The sequence below is a fragment of the Dunckerocampus dactyliophorus genome, chromosome 10 (assembly GCF_027744805.1).
Source record: "Dunckerocampus dactyliophorus isolate RoL2022-P2 chromosome 10, RoL_Ddac_1.1, whole genome shotgun sequence".
Lineage (NCBI taxonomy): Eukaryota > Metazoa > Chordata > Actinopteri > Syngnathiformes > Syngnathidae > Dunckerocampus > Dunckerocampus dactyliophorus.
The window spans coordinates 8,012,501-8,027,019 of record NC_072828.1 but is presented as its reverse complement, the minus strand read 5'-3'; the positions used below and the strand labels follow the sequence as shown (position 1 = coordinate 8,027,019).

The 14,519-nt window shown below is 41.5% G+C and overlaps 1 protein-coding gene across 1 annotated transcript in view; it reads right to left on the bottom strand.

Moving 5' to 3' along the window:
• The window catches only part of tgfbr3 (transforming growth factor, beta receptor III), a 61,250-nt gene that overhangs the window by 32,010 nt on the left and 14,721 nt on the right, over positions 1 to 14,519 (bottom strand). Inside the window, exon 3 of the mRNA XM_054789614.1 lies at positions 6,162 to 6,352. Coding sequence (XP_054645589.1) covers positions 6,162 to 6,352 — 191 coding nt within the window. The remainder of the gene's footprint in view (positions 1 to 6,161; positions 6,353 to 14,519) is intronic.

Below are 14,519 nucleotides of genomic sequence, written 5' to 3'. Positions count from 1 at the left end.
TTAACACGTGTTGCTTTTTTTTTGGATTTCTTTAAAGACACTTACTCAGAGAGAAGGAGAAGAATATAGACAGGAAGTTCGGTGAAGTAAGCGGACTCGCATTCAAAGCAGTGTTTCCCATACATTCGTTTATGTGATTACATTTGGACTACCACAGAAAGATTTGGAGCTATCTGGTCTGTGAAGCCTGCTATTAAAATTCCGTCCAGTAGATGATGTTGTAAATCTGCATAGCAGAAACCAAGGTTCCTTATGGAAGGCGTTTTTCAATTTGCAAGCAATAGCAAACAACTAGCTTGGGAACACAGCGCAAATGGACAGTCATCAAATTGAACAACAATCACAGTCACTGGCAAAAAATACCTGTAACAGGTAACGGGTAAGTTACAACAATGACCTACCAGTCCATGTGGGTAACAACAACTAAGCGCTAACAACAAACACACAACTTAAACAGTGTTTACAAAAGTCCCCTCAGGCATGCTGGGTACTCCAGCACTACACAAACCAGAAACTTCCTTTTTACCATCCACACACAACCCACCAGTCTTGTGAGAAAAACAACATACTTCACTTCTTTTTACACTGTGACATTTCAAACAATGACTGTGGGATCTTCTGTTATGATGTTTATGTGGCTATTTTGCAGGATTTCTGTGTCAAACAGGCGGCGGACTGAGCCACTAGCATGGGAAGATGTAGTACAGGAGCAATTCAGAAGTCTTCTCGGCTTCTGTTGGATGAAGTCTTGCTCATTTATTGGTTTGACATTCACATTGGGAACATTTGCAACACGAGGGAAAGACATGGCACACAAAATCCAGGATGACATCAAATAAAAACTCGGTTTGGACATCTCTGTCTGTCTATCAGGACAGATGGTTGTGCTTGCAGAGCTCCAGCAGGCGCTCCATCACGCTGTCAGACATCAGCTGATAAAACCATCAGCTGCCGACCAGAGCCAGCGGCCTCCTTTGATGATCAGAAATGTATGATTTGTGGAAGTGCCGTCCACTTTTGACTACTTCCAAGCCATGCAGACCAGTCAGTGTGTCTTATCTTTGCAAGGCGCCCTACGCACTTCCATGCTAGTTTGGCCATGTTGGTTTGAAGCATGTGGGGAAACACTCAGACGTGAGAGTAAAACACTGGAAGGTCGGGATGCTCCGATCAATCAACCACCGATCAATATCGGTCGATTTCCGTAAGAAACACGCCTTTCAAAGACGATCATAAAAAACAATCGGTGTGCAGTGGCAAATCCTACATGTCTACTGTGTCAATTAGGGTTGCCAACAAAATGGCGTGTTTCGTATTGAGCTTGACACAGGCTACGCCAGTCGATGCCAGCGTGTTTGATCACTCGCTTACCAAACCTATTGCCGATTGCCGATTCTTGGATCTTTGTTTACACGCATTGCCTGTATGTCACTGGCTGTACTTTACATTGGTGGCAACTCGCTCGCTAGCTAGTTATCTGCCTAGCTTCTGGTCTTCGGACTCCAAATGTGACTTTTTACCACAGTGACATTTTGTTTTTAAAACAAATGTGGTTAGTTTGGAGCGTGTTTTTGTCCCACAGAAAAGCCACAAGTGGATATCACATTCATGGGGTACGTACTAACTTTTTCAAATGTCACTGAACAACTTTACTCTCTTGTTGTCATTATACTAATTATGTCTTGTTCTCAAAACACTATTTGTGTGTGGTTGCTTAATGAACATAAACACATAGTGTGTCCAGCTTTATGATGGTGATACTATCACAGGGGTCTCCTATCTCACCAGCTGATTTTGGCAAGCTCACCAAAGCGTAAAATAATATTTTCTTCAACTCTTAGTAGTATTTTATTATAATTGTTGAATTCAGACTATATGCCTTTGTACTGCATAATGAAAAATGACCACAAAATAGCATAAATACGATGGCCACACTTTGAGTGGAGATCTGCTTGGTAAATAAAAGGCGTGTACAATTTAAATGTTATATAAAAAAATAAAACACTAATAGTTGACAGCTATAATAGTGATGAAAGTTGGATACGCCTGCAAACGGGACACTGAATTTATTCCGTTTTAAGTCGAGCAGGCCAGATTTCTATTTAATGAAGACATTATTTGTATTATTTTATTCTGTTAATTTCCCTATCTTATTTCCCATGTATTTGTATTACTCCAAAACATGCATCAAATTAAATTTAGGTTTGTGTCAAATAGTACAGTAAAAACGACAATCCCCCCAAATGCTTATTTGTAATAATTACCTATTTGCCAGGGGCCTTTGGAATTGTCTAGCGGCACCCCAGACCAATAATACATAATAAATTGAAAAATTTACAGTTAATATATGTGATCGGTATAGGTATCAGCCGATCTCACTCATGGATGATTGGTATCGGAATCGGCAGCATAAAACCCTCATCGGAGCATTCCTACTGGCAGGTGTTGTTTTTGGAGGTTCAGTGGCAAAACCTTCATGTGCAGGAGTCCAAACTTGGACACACATCGAGTCCATCCGACAATTTGGATTCTGTGTGAAATAATTCAATTGTAATTGGAGGAGATGGCCGATGGTTGCCCCACCAGCAACCTAACAGTCACTTTAGCAGCCATTCCCAACCTGGCCCGCTTCTCCTTGGACGCGGCTCCCATAAGCTTCTGTTACTTTGATGAGGAGTAGCGAACCGAAGCCAGACAAATGTGAAAAACACTCAGGAGGCAAAAAAAGCGACTTTCTTCCGGCCAGCCAGAAGTCTATAAAAGCCTCAAAAATAGTCAAGCTCAACATTTGGAAATAGCAAAGGCCTCCTTTCTGGTCGTCCACCAGACGACGAGAGACAGAGTGGTAAACCAATGACCCCCGCACAAGAACAAGAATAACAGAAAGGAATGTTTGAGCATCTGTTCCGCAAGTTTCATACTCATCCACAAACACTTTTAGACAAAAACGTGGTCCATCGATTCTTCATATATACTTCTGGAATGCAAAAAATGTTTAAAGAAGTCCTCCGCGGCAGGATGGAGCAATCTCCCAGCTAAATTAGGCTACGTGCACCACTACACCATATTTCCCCCCCACAATAGATGTCATAAAATTATACTTTCACACCCATTTTTTAAATCTGTTTGCAGGCATGCCCAAGCAACAAGTGGAACTACAACCCCTAACTATGAGGACCAATCAGAACCCCAAATAAAGCTAATTCCAAGCACAAGGGAAAACAACAATGATCAATGATTTGTCATGATGGGTGAACAGACACAAATAGAGTGGAACCCTTATTGTAAGGTAAGTTTAAAGCATTTATAACATTTTACTGTGCTTTCATTGAATGATATATGTTCTGTAAACATTGCCTTGTTGTTTAATGATACTTGTTTTAAGTACGGGTGCACAATGACTGCGCAATAACCGATAATTATCGCTCCGATATCAGAGAATTAGGACGTCATAGCAATAAATCCGGTAACGTTAAAAAATAGCTCAGTTAACCGATAATTAAAAAAAAAAATGCTCCAATGAGGCGAGATTACCCGTACTGTGCGGGTGAGCAAATCAAAATCTTTTTTTCTCCTGCCTAAAATGCTGAGGTGGAACTGAAATGTAGAAGGAATGTTGAAATATCCTAGAATTGCGTTGAAATCTATTAACTGATGGAAGATCGAACCAGCAATCATCAGGTTGGGACGCAACCAATCTACGAACTGCGCCATGATGAGTTGCTCGACATAGACAGGTTGTCAACATAAACGGATTCCACTGTGAATTGAAAAATATAATTTTTATTAAAAAAACCTACATTTTGTAATTTCTTTCAGTCTAAATAAGGAAAAAATGTGTTTTTTGTTTGTTTGTAGGTTTGTTTTTTTTTAAACACAAAAGGAGTATGTTAAATAAGCTACCAAACAAAACCTGCTGCCGCCTGCTGGTCAGCTATTCATTGTTCAGATTTTGTTTGCTGCCGTAGAAATGAAAAGAAAAAATGGTCCATGCAAACCCATCTGCCTCACCCTGCAGCGTTTTGGAAACACTGTTGAATTTGGAGAGTGCCTTTATTTTGAAGGAAGGGGTGTGTGTGAGCATGTTAGAGCACAGTTAGGACATCACTCCACATGGCACTTGTTGAATGACAGCTCAGCATATTTCCACCATCAGGTGTGTTGTTCTTGGGCCAGTCGGAGCACTAAATCCACCAGTGAGCTCGCTGCAGCGTCACCGCTGGGGTGTTGTGTTGCACCTAACGAGTTGCGGAGGATGGCCGGCTGCCAAAAACGTGCATTAGGAGTCAGGTCCAGCTGTGCATTTGTAAGTGTGGAGAACAGTTCACGGCCGTCAGTTATTAGCTGGAGCAAATGGCTTCACCAGGGCAGGCAGGAAACAATTCATTGCCCTCACGTCTTCAGTGAAAATATGGCCGAGCTGCACGCAGCACTTTGTGAAACTGACGTGGAAAGAGGCCGCACACGTTGCAGCTGCAGGATGTGTTTGTGTGCGGCGGCGTGTGTTTGCATATTCCCATCTGCATTTGCTCGCGTGCACAAAATACAGCGGTTTTCATTCCGGAGCCTGGCTGAGGCTTTCAGAGTCATTTTGTGGCTCGTTGCAGCATCCCCTCCACTGAGGCCAAGCCCAGCCACAAGCACCTCCAGGACATCCACATGTCGTCTCCAGATACCACTTCCTCCTCCTTGCGAGGAGAACAAATGGACGCAATCATGCAGAGAGATGCTGACTGAGAAAACAAACTGAGGATACATGCGCCAAGAGAAACCCAGGGAAAAGACCAATTACCTCTCTTGATTTGGCCAAACACCTTTCAGGGACGGAGAATTTTGGAGGCTCCCCTCAAAATCTGAGACGTTCCTGAATGAGTCGTTACGGTTTTAACATTACAGGCTCGAAAAAAGGAGGAAAATGGGAGCCAACCTCCATCAAGTCGTCAAACATCAACTCATGGGTGGGATGAGTCCAGATTACGGGTGGGCTATCGGTCCGATATTCGCCAAAATTACTGGATCGGGTATCCATCCACCCATCCATCCATCTTCTTTCGCTTATCTGAAGTCAGGGGAGCAGCCTAAGCAGGGAAGCCCAGATTTCCCTCTCCTTGGGTACTTCGTCCAGCTCCTCCCAGCGGATGCTGAGGCGTTCCCAAGGCCAGTTAAGAGACATAGTCTCTCCAACGTGTGTTGGGTCTTCCCCGAGGCCTCCTACCAGTCAGACATGCTCTGAACACCTCCCCAGGGTGGCATCCACTCCAGTTAGTAGGGGAAGATGGAGTTGATTGGGGGTACTAACTGTTCATCACCGCAAACCTGACGTTTTCGGCATTTGAGTGCAACATCCGGGTACTGAGTGCACTCTGCTGTGCCATACATACTTTTGAGTGCATAAGAGAGTAAGTATGGAAGTGAGACGGGTCATAGGCGGTCGTGTCTGGGACCCCTCAAATACATACATTTTCGCCATGCAAAGCTGACATTCGTTTTTATTGCTTAGTATATACTGACCTACACAACCCCCACAAACGTCAATTGTTCTGTATGCGGCCCTCGTTGGAAAAAGTTTGGACTACTTGAAAGTCTACAACGTCCCTAATGACGAAGCAATCATGTTTCAGTGCATTCAAACAGTAAATGACACCTGGGAGGACAAGTGTGAACATGCAACTTTAGCCACTGAGAGGGTTGGGATGCTTCAAAAGTCAGCAATTTTCAACGCCGGAGGCACACGAGTCATCTCAGCATTGAGAGGTGCAGCAAAGCACCAAGAGACAGGGGCCGTTCTCACGAGTGTATAAAGCTATGCTGAATTAGATAATTCCATGTATTTATTTCAGAGAAAGCCATCAGCAAACTTGGAAGCACGGAGGAAGTCATGATCGCTAAACTTGCCATCTTATAGAGTCATGTGATGGAATTTGGACACCTCATTGGGCAAAATGGGAGGGATGGTTGCTCATTTGCCACCTGACCACAGGGCGGTATTGCACAAGCACTGAGATCAATTGCGTTTGGTCATCTGCTCACTATTACATGGTATTACATGTTGATGATTATCAGTCAGTGGAATACTTTAAATCAAGCCTGGACAAAGCTACACAACCACAACCAAAACGCTGCAGGGGTTAAATTAGCTGGTTTAAAACAGGATGACTCACCTCCACAGCAGAGTTGTCAGGCGGATGTGAAAGTGCGGCACCTCGTAGGTTGATGATGTGGACCTCCTGGGGGAGGCTGCTGGTGCCTCGGCTGGCACAGCCTGACAGGGCTGTGAAGCTCTTCAGCGCGGCCTGCACGGGGTGGCCCGCGCCAACCGGCAGCAACTCGCACGGGCTAGGAAATAACGGCCCTGCAAGCAAAGAAGGAAGACGTGAAATATATGCATTTACAGTATATTTACCGATACAAGCAAATACCAATGTTTACCATGCAGCCACACATAGATCGCAGTCCTGTGGAAAACAGTGAATAAAAATACAAAATGTCAAACAAATGAGGCACATTTTCTCCTCCAAACAATAGCGTCACCCAGTTGGACCATTTAAGGGGTATTTAAAGTGCAGGATGCGTAATAAACACATTTTACAGGATTACAGTCTCCTCAAGGCAACTCCAAGCGTTTTATTTCACCTCATATTTTCCCCTGAGGCGAGCCAGGCCTCACACTCTCACTGCGCCAAGTACCTGAGCTGTGTACTCCACCTGTTACCTTGGAGACCTAACAAGCACCTGGACCACTGGAGGACTAATGATCCTCTTGACCTGGTCCACATAAGTCCATGGCAAGGACTGGGTCTGACAAGGTCACATGTCAAGTGTGGTTCTCCTCGCTACTTGTGTTTGTTTCATATTCTGTGAGACGTTACTTTTTAGCGTTTTGGCTGGCAGGTTTTGTTGCAGAAAAAGGACTAAAGCTCTTTTTGTGGTTCTGGACTAAAGACTTCCACAGAACACGCAGTCCAGTAAAATGGTCCTAAATGAACTGACAGCTGCATGAACAGAAAGGAACCACCAGAACCACCATATCGCTACCTCAAACCTACATAATTAGGATCAAAACAACAGGTGGCGCTATAACCATTAACTGTAAGTGCATTCCAACTTGCCCTGGCCGTTTTTAGCAACTCATAAAGCAGTCAGTTTTTCATTCCTTGCATTATTACCGTATGATAAAAACACTGCTGGCACCCGTTGATGTGGAGGGTAACGGCACTTCTTCTGGTCCACAAAGTCAATTCTACTAACCTAAAGTATACCCTCCCAATGCTAACGTGTGTGTGTCTTATTGCCTCTGTGCTGTGCTTGCGCTGCACATGGCAGAGGTTATGTTTTTGCTGGTGTTTGTTTGTTTGTTTGTGTTCAAAATAACTTGAAAAGTTCTGAATGGATTTGAATGAAATGTTCAGGAATTGTCTGAAATGCAATAAGGAAAAAGTGATTATATTTTGGGGGTGATCCGAATGACCGTCTGGATCCAGAAATTTTTTAAAGGATACTTTAACATTGCGAGATAGGACCATTTTCGCCATTTGTGCATAGAACTCCACAAAAAATGGTCAGAGCACTTGGAAAAAAATACAAGTTTCCAACAGGTTCTACAACATGTCAACGACTGATCCAGATAATGGAATAATTCTGGATACTATAATCTAGAATATGAAAATAAAAATAAGGAACCTTTGGAATTTTCATCATAGGAAGACAACAAATAGCTATAAACATGCATAAACATGCAATAAACACGATTATATATAGCCAAGACGCTGTGAAATCTGGAGTGTGCCAACTAATTTGTTGTATTTTCAAAAGCTACAGAGCTAGATCCAGAAGAAAACCGCCATTACGGACAATTAGATATTTGTGAATAACTACTGAACTAATATTGATATCATTATGAATCCAATTACTAATGGTATGTTTTCACGATCAAGGAATACTGTATGTGGATAAAATAAATGCAACTAATATTGACAAATATTCATGGCGTAAATCACAATATGGGGGGGAACTATGGCACTTGGCGGAGGTCTGCGCTCTCTGAGTGCTTTTCTAGTTTATGGCTTATTTTATCTTTATATGTCTACCATATTGGGTAATAGGAGTGTAACGGTAGGGCTCTGATAATGTTAAAAAAAACTTATTCAGAAAGTTGTACACAGATTTTCTGTGCTCCAACTACAAAAATATTCCATTTATTCAAGATTCAAGAGATTCAAGAGAGTTTTATTGTCATGTGCATAGTAAAACAGCAGTAATACCATGCAATGAAAATCTTATTCTGTTCATTCTCCCAAGAAAGAAAGAAAACACAAGAAAGAATAAGAACATAAGAAACATAAACACATAAACATATATACCAATAAATTAAGCAACAACAACAGAAGAGACATTAATGCAAGTAAATAATGCAAATAAATAAATAAATAATAAAGTGCTATGAGTGTGTGCGTGTGTTGCGTGCGGCGTGTGCGAGTGCTTCGTTGAGGAGCCTGACGGCCTGTGGGTAAAAGCTGTTTGCCAGCCTTGTGGTCCTGGACTTCAAACTCCTGTAGCGTCTGCCTGACGGTAGGAGTGTGAATAATGAGTGTTGTGGATGTGTGCTGTCCTTGATGAGGTTGTGTGTTCTGCGTAGGACTCTAGTTTTATAAATGTCTTGCAGTGAGGGGAGGGCTGCCCCAACAATGTTCTGTGAGGTCTTGATCACCCGCTGGAGTGCCTTCCTATCACGTGTTGTACAGTTACTGTACCAAACAGTGATGGAGGCGGTAAGGACACTTTCGATAGTGCATCTGTAGAAGCAACTCAGGATTGTGGTGGACATGCCAAATTTCCTCAGTCTTCTCAGGAAGTACAGTCTCCTTTGGGACTTCTTCATAATTTGTTGGGTGTTGTGAGACCAGGTGAGGTCCTCGCTGATGTGTGTGCCAAGGAACTTGAAGGTTTTCACCCTCTCCACCTCAGTCTCATCAATAAACAGGGGTCTATGCGGCTCCTTTTCCCTTGTTCTTGGGTCGATGATCATCTCTTTAGTCTTATCTGTATTGAGAAGGAGATTGTTATCACGACACCAAGCTATGAGGTCCTCCACCTCTCTTCTGTATGATGTTTCAACACCACCAGTGATCAGTCCGATGACTGTAGTGTCATCCGCAAATTTAATGATGCTGGTGTTGTTCTGGGAGGCCACGCAATCGTAGGTGAAGAGCGTGTAGAGGAGTGGACTCAGCACACACCCCTGTGGGGTCCCAGTGCTCACAATTCTTGAGCTGGATGTGCGATTGTGGACTCTGACTGACTGGGGTCTGCATGTGAGAAAGTTAAACACCCAGTTACAGAGGGAGGGAGATGTTTATGTTTATGTTTATTTATGAATAAGAAATCGTACTTCGTGGAAATTCACTTATCACGGTCACGTCTGGAACCAATTAACCACAATAAATGAGGGATTACTGTATATTAAAATGTACGCCCCTTGGCGATTATAGCCCCCTGCCGGTGTGGAGAGGTACCACACAATAAAGGTCCAAAAAGTCACTTTTACTGACCTAAAATGCAGTTTCCATGTGGATGAAAGACCAACGTACACCCCTAGGCAAATGCAGATTATCGCCCCTAGTTGGTGTGGAGGTGTAATGCACCTGTGCGTGCCCAACAAGTCAGTTTTCCAGGAACTAAGGCTGTGTTAACACTTGTCATCTTTGCTTCGGTTAAAAAGAAATCTGGGTTTCTGCACTTCTACCTGTGCAGGTTCAGAAGATCAGTTGCATGGCCGCGAAAGACAGTTTACAGGTGGATGAAGGACCAGAATAAGACTATTTATCTCCTCAAGGCAACAAGTCTTTGTGTATGCATGCAGCAGCTCAACTTATGTTGACTCTTGCATAACACAACACTTCCTCTGCATCCTCCGCAAAGGTCTCAGGTGGCTAACAAGAGGCACCGTGGTCTGAGATTTTGAAGTGTATGTGACCCACTTAGACACATGTAGCCTGCACACACACATGCACACACACAAAGCCAGAGAGGGTGGGGAATGTCAGAAAAGCACAGAAAAGCGGCACAGAGGTTTGAGGGAGGCAACAAACAACTGTTTCCCGTTGTGAAGGTCTGCGGTCGGGCGTGGGGGGGTGGGTGGTGGGGGCTGATAGGTGGGGGGAGGGGTTGGGGGTCAGGTTTTGTGTTTGGGCCAGCAGCATCGCGGCCGCAGAGGTCCTCTCACGTTACCAAAACATACCAAAGTTGCAATTCTGCAACATTTGGAATTCATTTCAGTGAAAGATAGATTTCAATGTAAAAGAAGAAAGCGAGGTTGTGGGGGGGGGTTTCTTTTCCCTCCTCCCTTTTGCTTTGCACATAGCTATTGTTTTCTCTTTCCGCACTGTCCGCTGTTATTCTTACATTATCACGTCCTCCTATTAATCAGTTTTTCAAATGAATTAATCAAGATTAATCATCATTTGCAACTATGTTTGAAATATGCCCTTTTTTAATGTATTTTATGAACAGAAAGATAAATGACAGGACACACACATATATATATATATATATATATATATATATATATATGTATGTATTAACAGCCCCAAATGAACTGAAAATTTAAATCAAGCTAAAAGATACCACACAATGTATGTGCCTAACACTGGTCTTTCTAATAGTAGCAGAACATTCAAATCACACTTTAACAGCACTATTCTAGGGGTTGCGTTCGAAGACACCACGTAATTTAAATCGCATGTTTTTTGTGATGATGTGTTTTCTGGGATACTTTGTTTTTTTGATTATTTATACCACACATACATGCATAGTAAAGATGTTCTTGTGATGTTCGGAGTGTCCTTGAACGCACCTCGTGGTCGCCTACTGACAATGAGGAAATGTCGTTCTGATGATGAAGGGACTAGAGACGTGTTTGAGTGGTGTTTGAATTGCAGTGCTGTTGATGTTTTCAGGTCAGAATAAAGTTAGAAAAGAGCGTCACACTGTGTGATCGTGTGGGACACTATTGTGCCTACGTCTGCCGTCATAACAGAGGTATGGCTTGACATGATGCACATGCATTCATTATGCAAAAAAATGTAGTGTTATTAATTAAATAAGTTACCGCCGTTAATGCGCTATTTTTGACAGCCGTAGAAAATCTATAATACATTTATATAGAATTATGTTTAAATAATATGAGAAAATCACCAAACTAAAAAAAGAGCCAATAATCTATCTTTGAAAATGTGTTTTTTAAAAAAGATAATAACAAAAAGTAAAAATATTAAAATAAAATATAAACATGGAATGGTTTGTGACTAAATTAAAATGAATATGAAGCCAATAAAACATACATTTGAAATATAAATGCCTTAAAATGTGAAATATTGTATTGAAATGTCCAGCAATTAAATAATTTCTTTACTATAATCTGATAGAATCATATTCAAACTATGATTAATGTATTTATTAATAAAATAAAATAATAATAACAAAACAAAATAAATAATACAATTTATTTAATTAATAAATAAATGAACCCATAATAGACCGTGTACATAACCTAATATGTTTCCTTGCCTTATGAATGCGCATACACGCTAATGCTTCAGGCTCATGAAGTCTCCTTATGGGATCATTTTGCAGTACATACTGTATAACGCAGACTGGACCTAATAGTAACAGTTTTAGGAATGTGTTTGTGTGTATTTTAATGTTTCCGTCACTGAGCACAGATGACTAAGAGCTAGCGTGGGCGAGCACTTTCACCTTGTTTTTTGTCTTCTCTAACCCCCCTCACCTCCAGTTGACGGCTTATTTCTCTGGTTGTGCCTACTCGGAGGGACTTGTATGCACACGCACACACAGCCTAGCTCTAGTGGCACAAGGATTATATGATGGCTGCAAAAATCTGAGAATTATATCCTTTTATAGCTGTAAATAGAGGTTAATGTATTTGCACACTGATACTCACAGGCTGCTGTAAATCCTAATTAGGGAGGACAAAGTGCAAGTAGCGAGCCACTAGGACGAGCATGGCAGGGTATTTTTCTATTATTCATACTTGATAACACACATTACTCAGTGACTCGAAGACAGACTCGAAAAACACTTCTCGAGTCCAAAGAATGCACTTTGTTGCTTCCCACAGGGTGGTGCTGAGCCAAGATCGGGGGAACAGGAAGTGATGTCAGCCGGTGTGCCAGTTAGGGACGAGTCAGATATTCCCACAAAGCCATTTCCCAAGATAAACAAACACACACACACACACCACACCCCTCCTTACACTACATGCATACACTTGTCTTCAGTGTCTTGACTGTGTTACTTCAATACAAAAACAAATAGACAATAACAACACAATACTTACTACAGAAAGGTGGACTGTTTTGCTTTTTTGCCCCACTTTTCCTAAAGTACAGACAGGAAGTTACATGAAATAAGTTGTTATAGACTCTTTTATACTGTTAACACTGCTTCACTTCTTTTTACACTTGTATACCAGTTAAAACATTTTAAAATGCGCCTTAAATCATTGCCTGTACATGTAATGGGGTCCTAGGTCTTTTCAGGGGCATTTGAACATGATCTCGGATCCCAGTGGGGTACTGTAGTAAGATTATTCGAATAATATTCTACATCAGGGGTGCCCAAAGTGCGGCCCTGGCGCCATTTGCTACCCACGGCTGTTATTTTATTGGCCCACAGCACAATTTAAAGAAATAATTTAATAAGAAAACTAAAAAAAAGAACAACAGAAAAAATGTAAAACTCAGCAGGAATTTTACAAGAATAAAGTCCAAATAGTAAAAGAGAAAAGTTGTAATCTAACGAGAATAAACTTCTTAATTTAACTTCGTCAATAACTTAATTACCATCATTTTAGTAGCTTTTTTTAGTCGATTTTTTTAGGCCTAAAATTCTGAGAAACAAACAAAATTAAATAAAGTTGAAATTTTGGGAAATTTAGATTGTGGGAATAAACTCAAAATATTACAAGAAGAAAATTTAGAATAAGAAAGTTGAAATAGTTGGGGGAAAAAACAGCAGAAATGCAAAAATAACCAGCTTCAATTTTACAAGTGTAAAGTCAAAATATTACAAGAAAAAAGTCATATTCTAATGAGAAAAAGTAATGTTTTTACAAAAAGAAACTTGTAATATTATGAGGAAAAATAATGTCATTTAGCATACAGTAGAGTTCAAATATTGTTATTAACGTTGTAATGGTTGGAAAATTAGGTTGGGGAAAAGCTTATAATATTATGAGAATAGTCAAAATATTATGACAATAAAGTCAGAATATTACAAGAAGAAAATGTAAAAGATTATTTAAGAAAAAACAACAGCAAAAATGAGGAAAAAAGAGAAACAACCCAAGTTCATACAGATAACGTGCTTTCTACCAATATCACAAAGCTGAGATGCATTTTTGTTCATTTTTAACTATTGTGGCCCTCGCTGGAAAAGACAACCCTGTCCCATATAAATCTCAAGGTTGTGTACACGGTAAATCTGCATTCTTCTCCTCTTGGCCGACATGCTCAGATTCCTAAGCCTGATGTATATCTGATCTGTAGTTGTTACTCATGTGTACTGAAGTTCAACTATAACTGGATAATACGTGTAACCAATACTTAAATGTACTTAGCTTACAATGAAAGTAAAAGGACTGCAATAATTTGGACCAAATGATTTGGTCATGGCTCCATCTTGATGCACAAAGTCAAGTTTCTTTAATAAAAAGAACATGAAGTGCAACTTGTACATTGTAGTGCATGTTAAAACCCCAAACCATATGTGCAATAACGCAGCAAAGCTGTAATAAGGCCAGTTTAATTGCATTATTGCTTTACTTCAATACACGCCCGCCCCCCCCCGCTTCCCATTGGACTGGACCCAGCGGATTAAACGGATCCTCTGGCCTCCTTTTTAGTTCTCCTGTGGGACATGATTCCCATGGATCACCACGACATGGAACACAATAACTTCTGCCCACTTTCCTGCTGGGGGCTTTTTGGCCTAAAGAAGCATCAGTGTGGACGCTAACCCCGCCCACTCACCCCTGAACCCTGATCCGCTACTACAGGAAGTCAGTTAAGCCCTTCATGAGGGTAAGTAGGTTCATGTCACCCGCCTGCCTGTGAAGACAATTTATCTGCTGGCCATAAAAACTGCAAGACACAGAAACCTGGAAGGGGATGAAGGCGGGCGGGCAGCGGTGTGCTCTCACTCCAACTAGGGAAGTCAAAAAGTCCTCCTTCAAAGTGTGAAGAATTTTCACCGGCAGATTCGACGTCAGATGTTGGACATACAATTGGATTAAACAGGTTAAACCTTTCAAAGAGGTGTGGAACGCAGTGAGGGAGGATTCTCACACTTTGAGCAAGAGACCGCCGTCCACCAGGCGTCTTCAGGAAAAGTGGGACAAAAACGGACGGCAACGCAATCAATAAATGACTAATAAATGTCATGGCTTCTTCCTCCACTTATATAGGTGAAAAAACAAGGAGTATCCCATGATGTAACTTCCA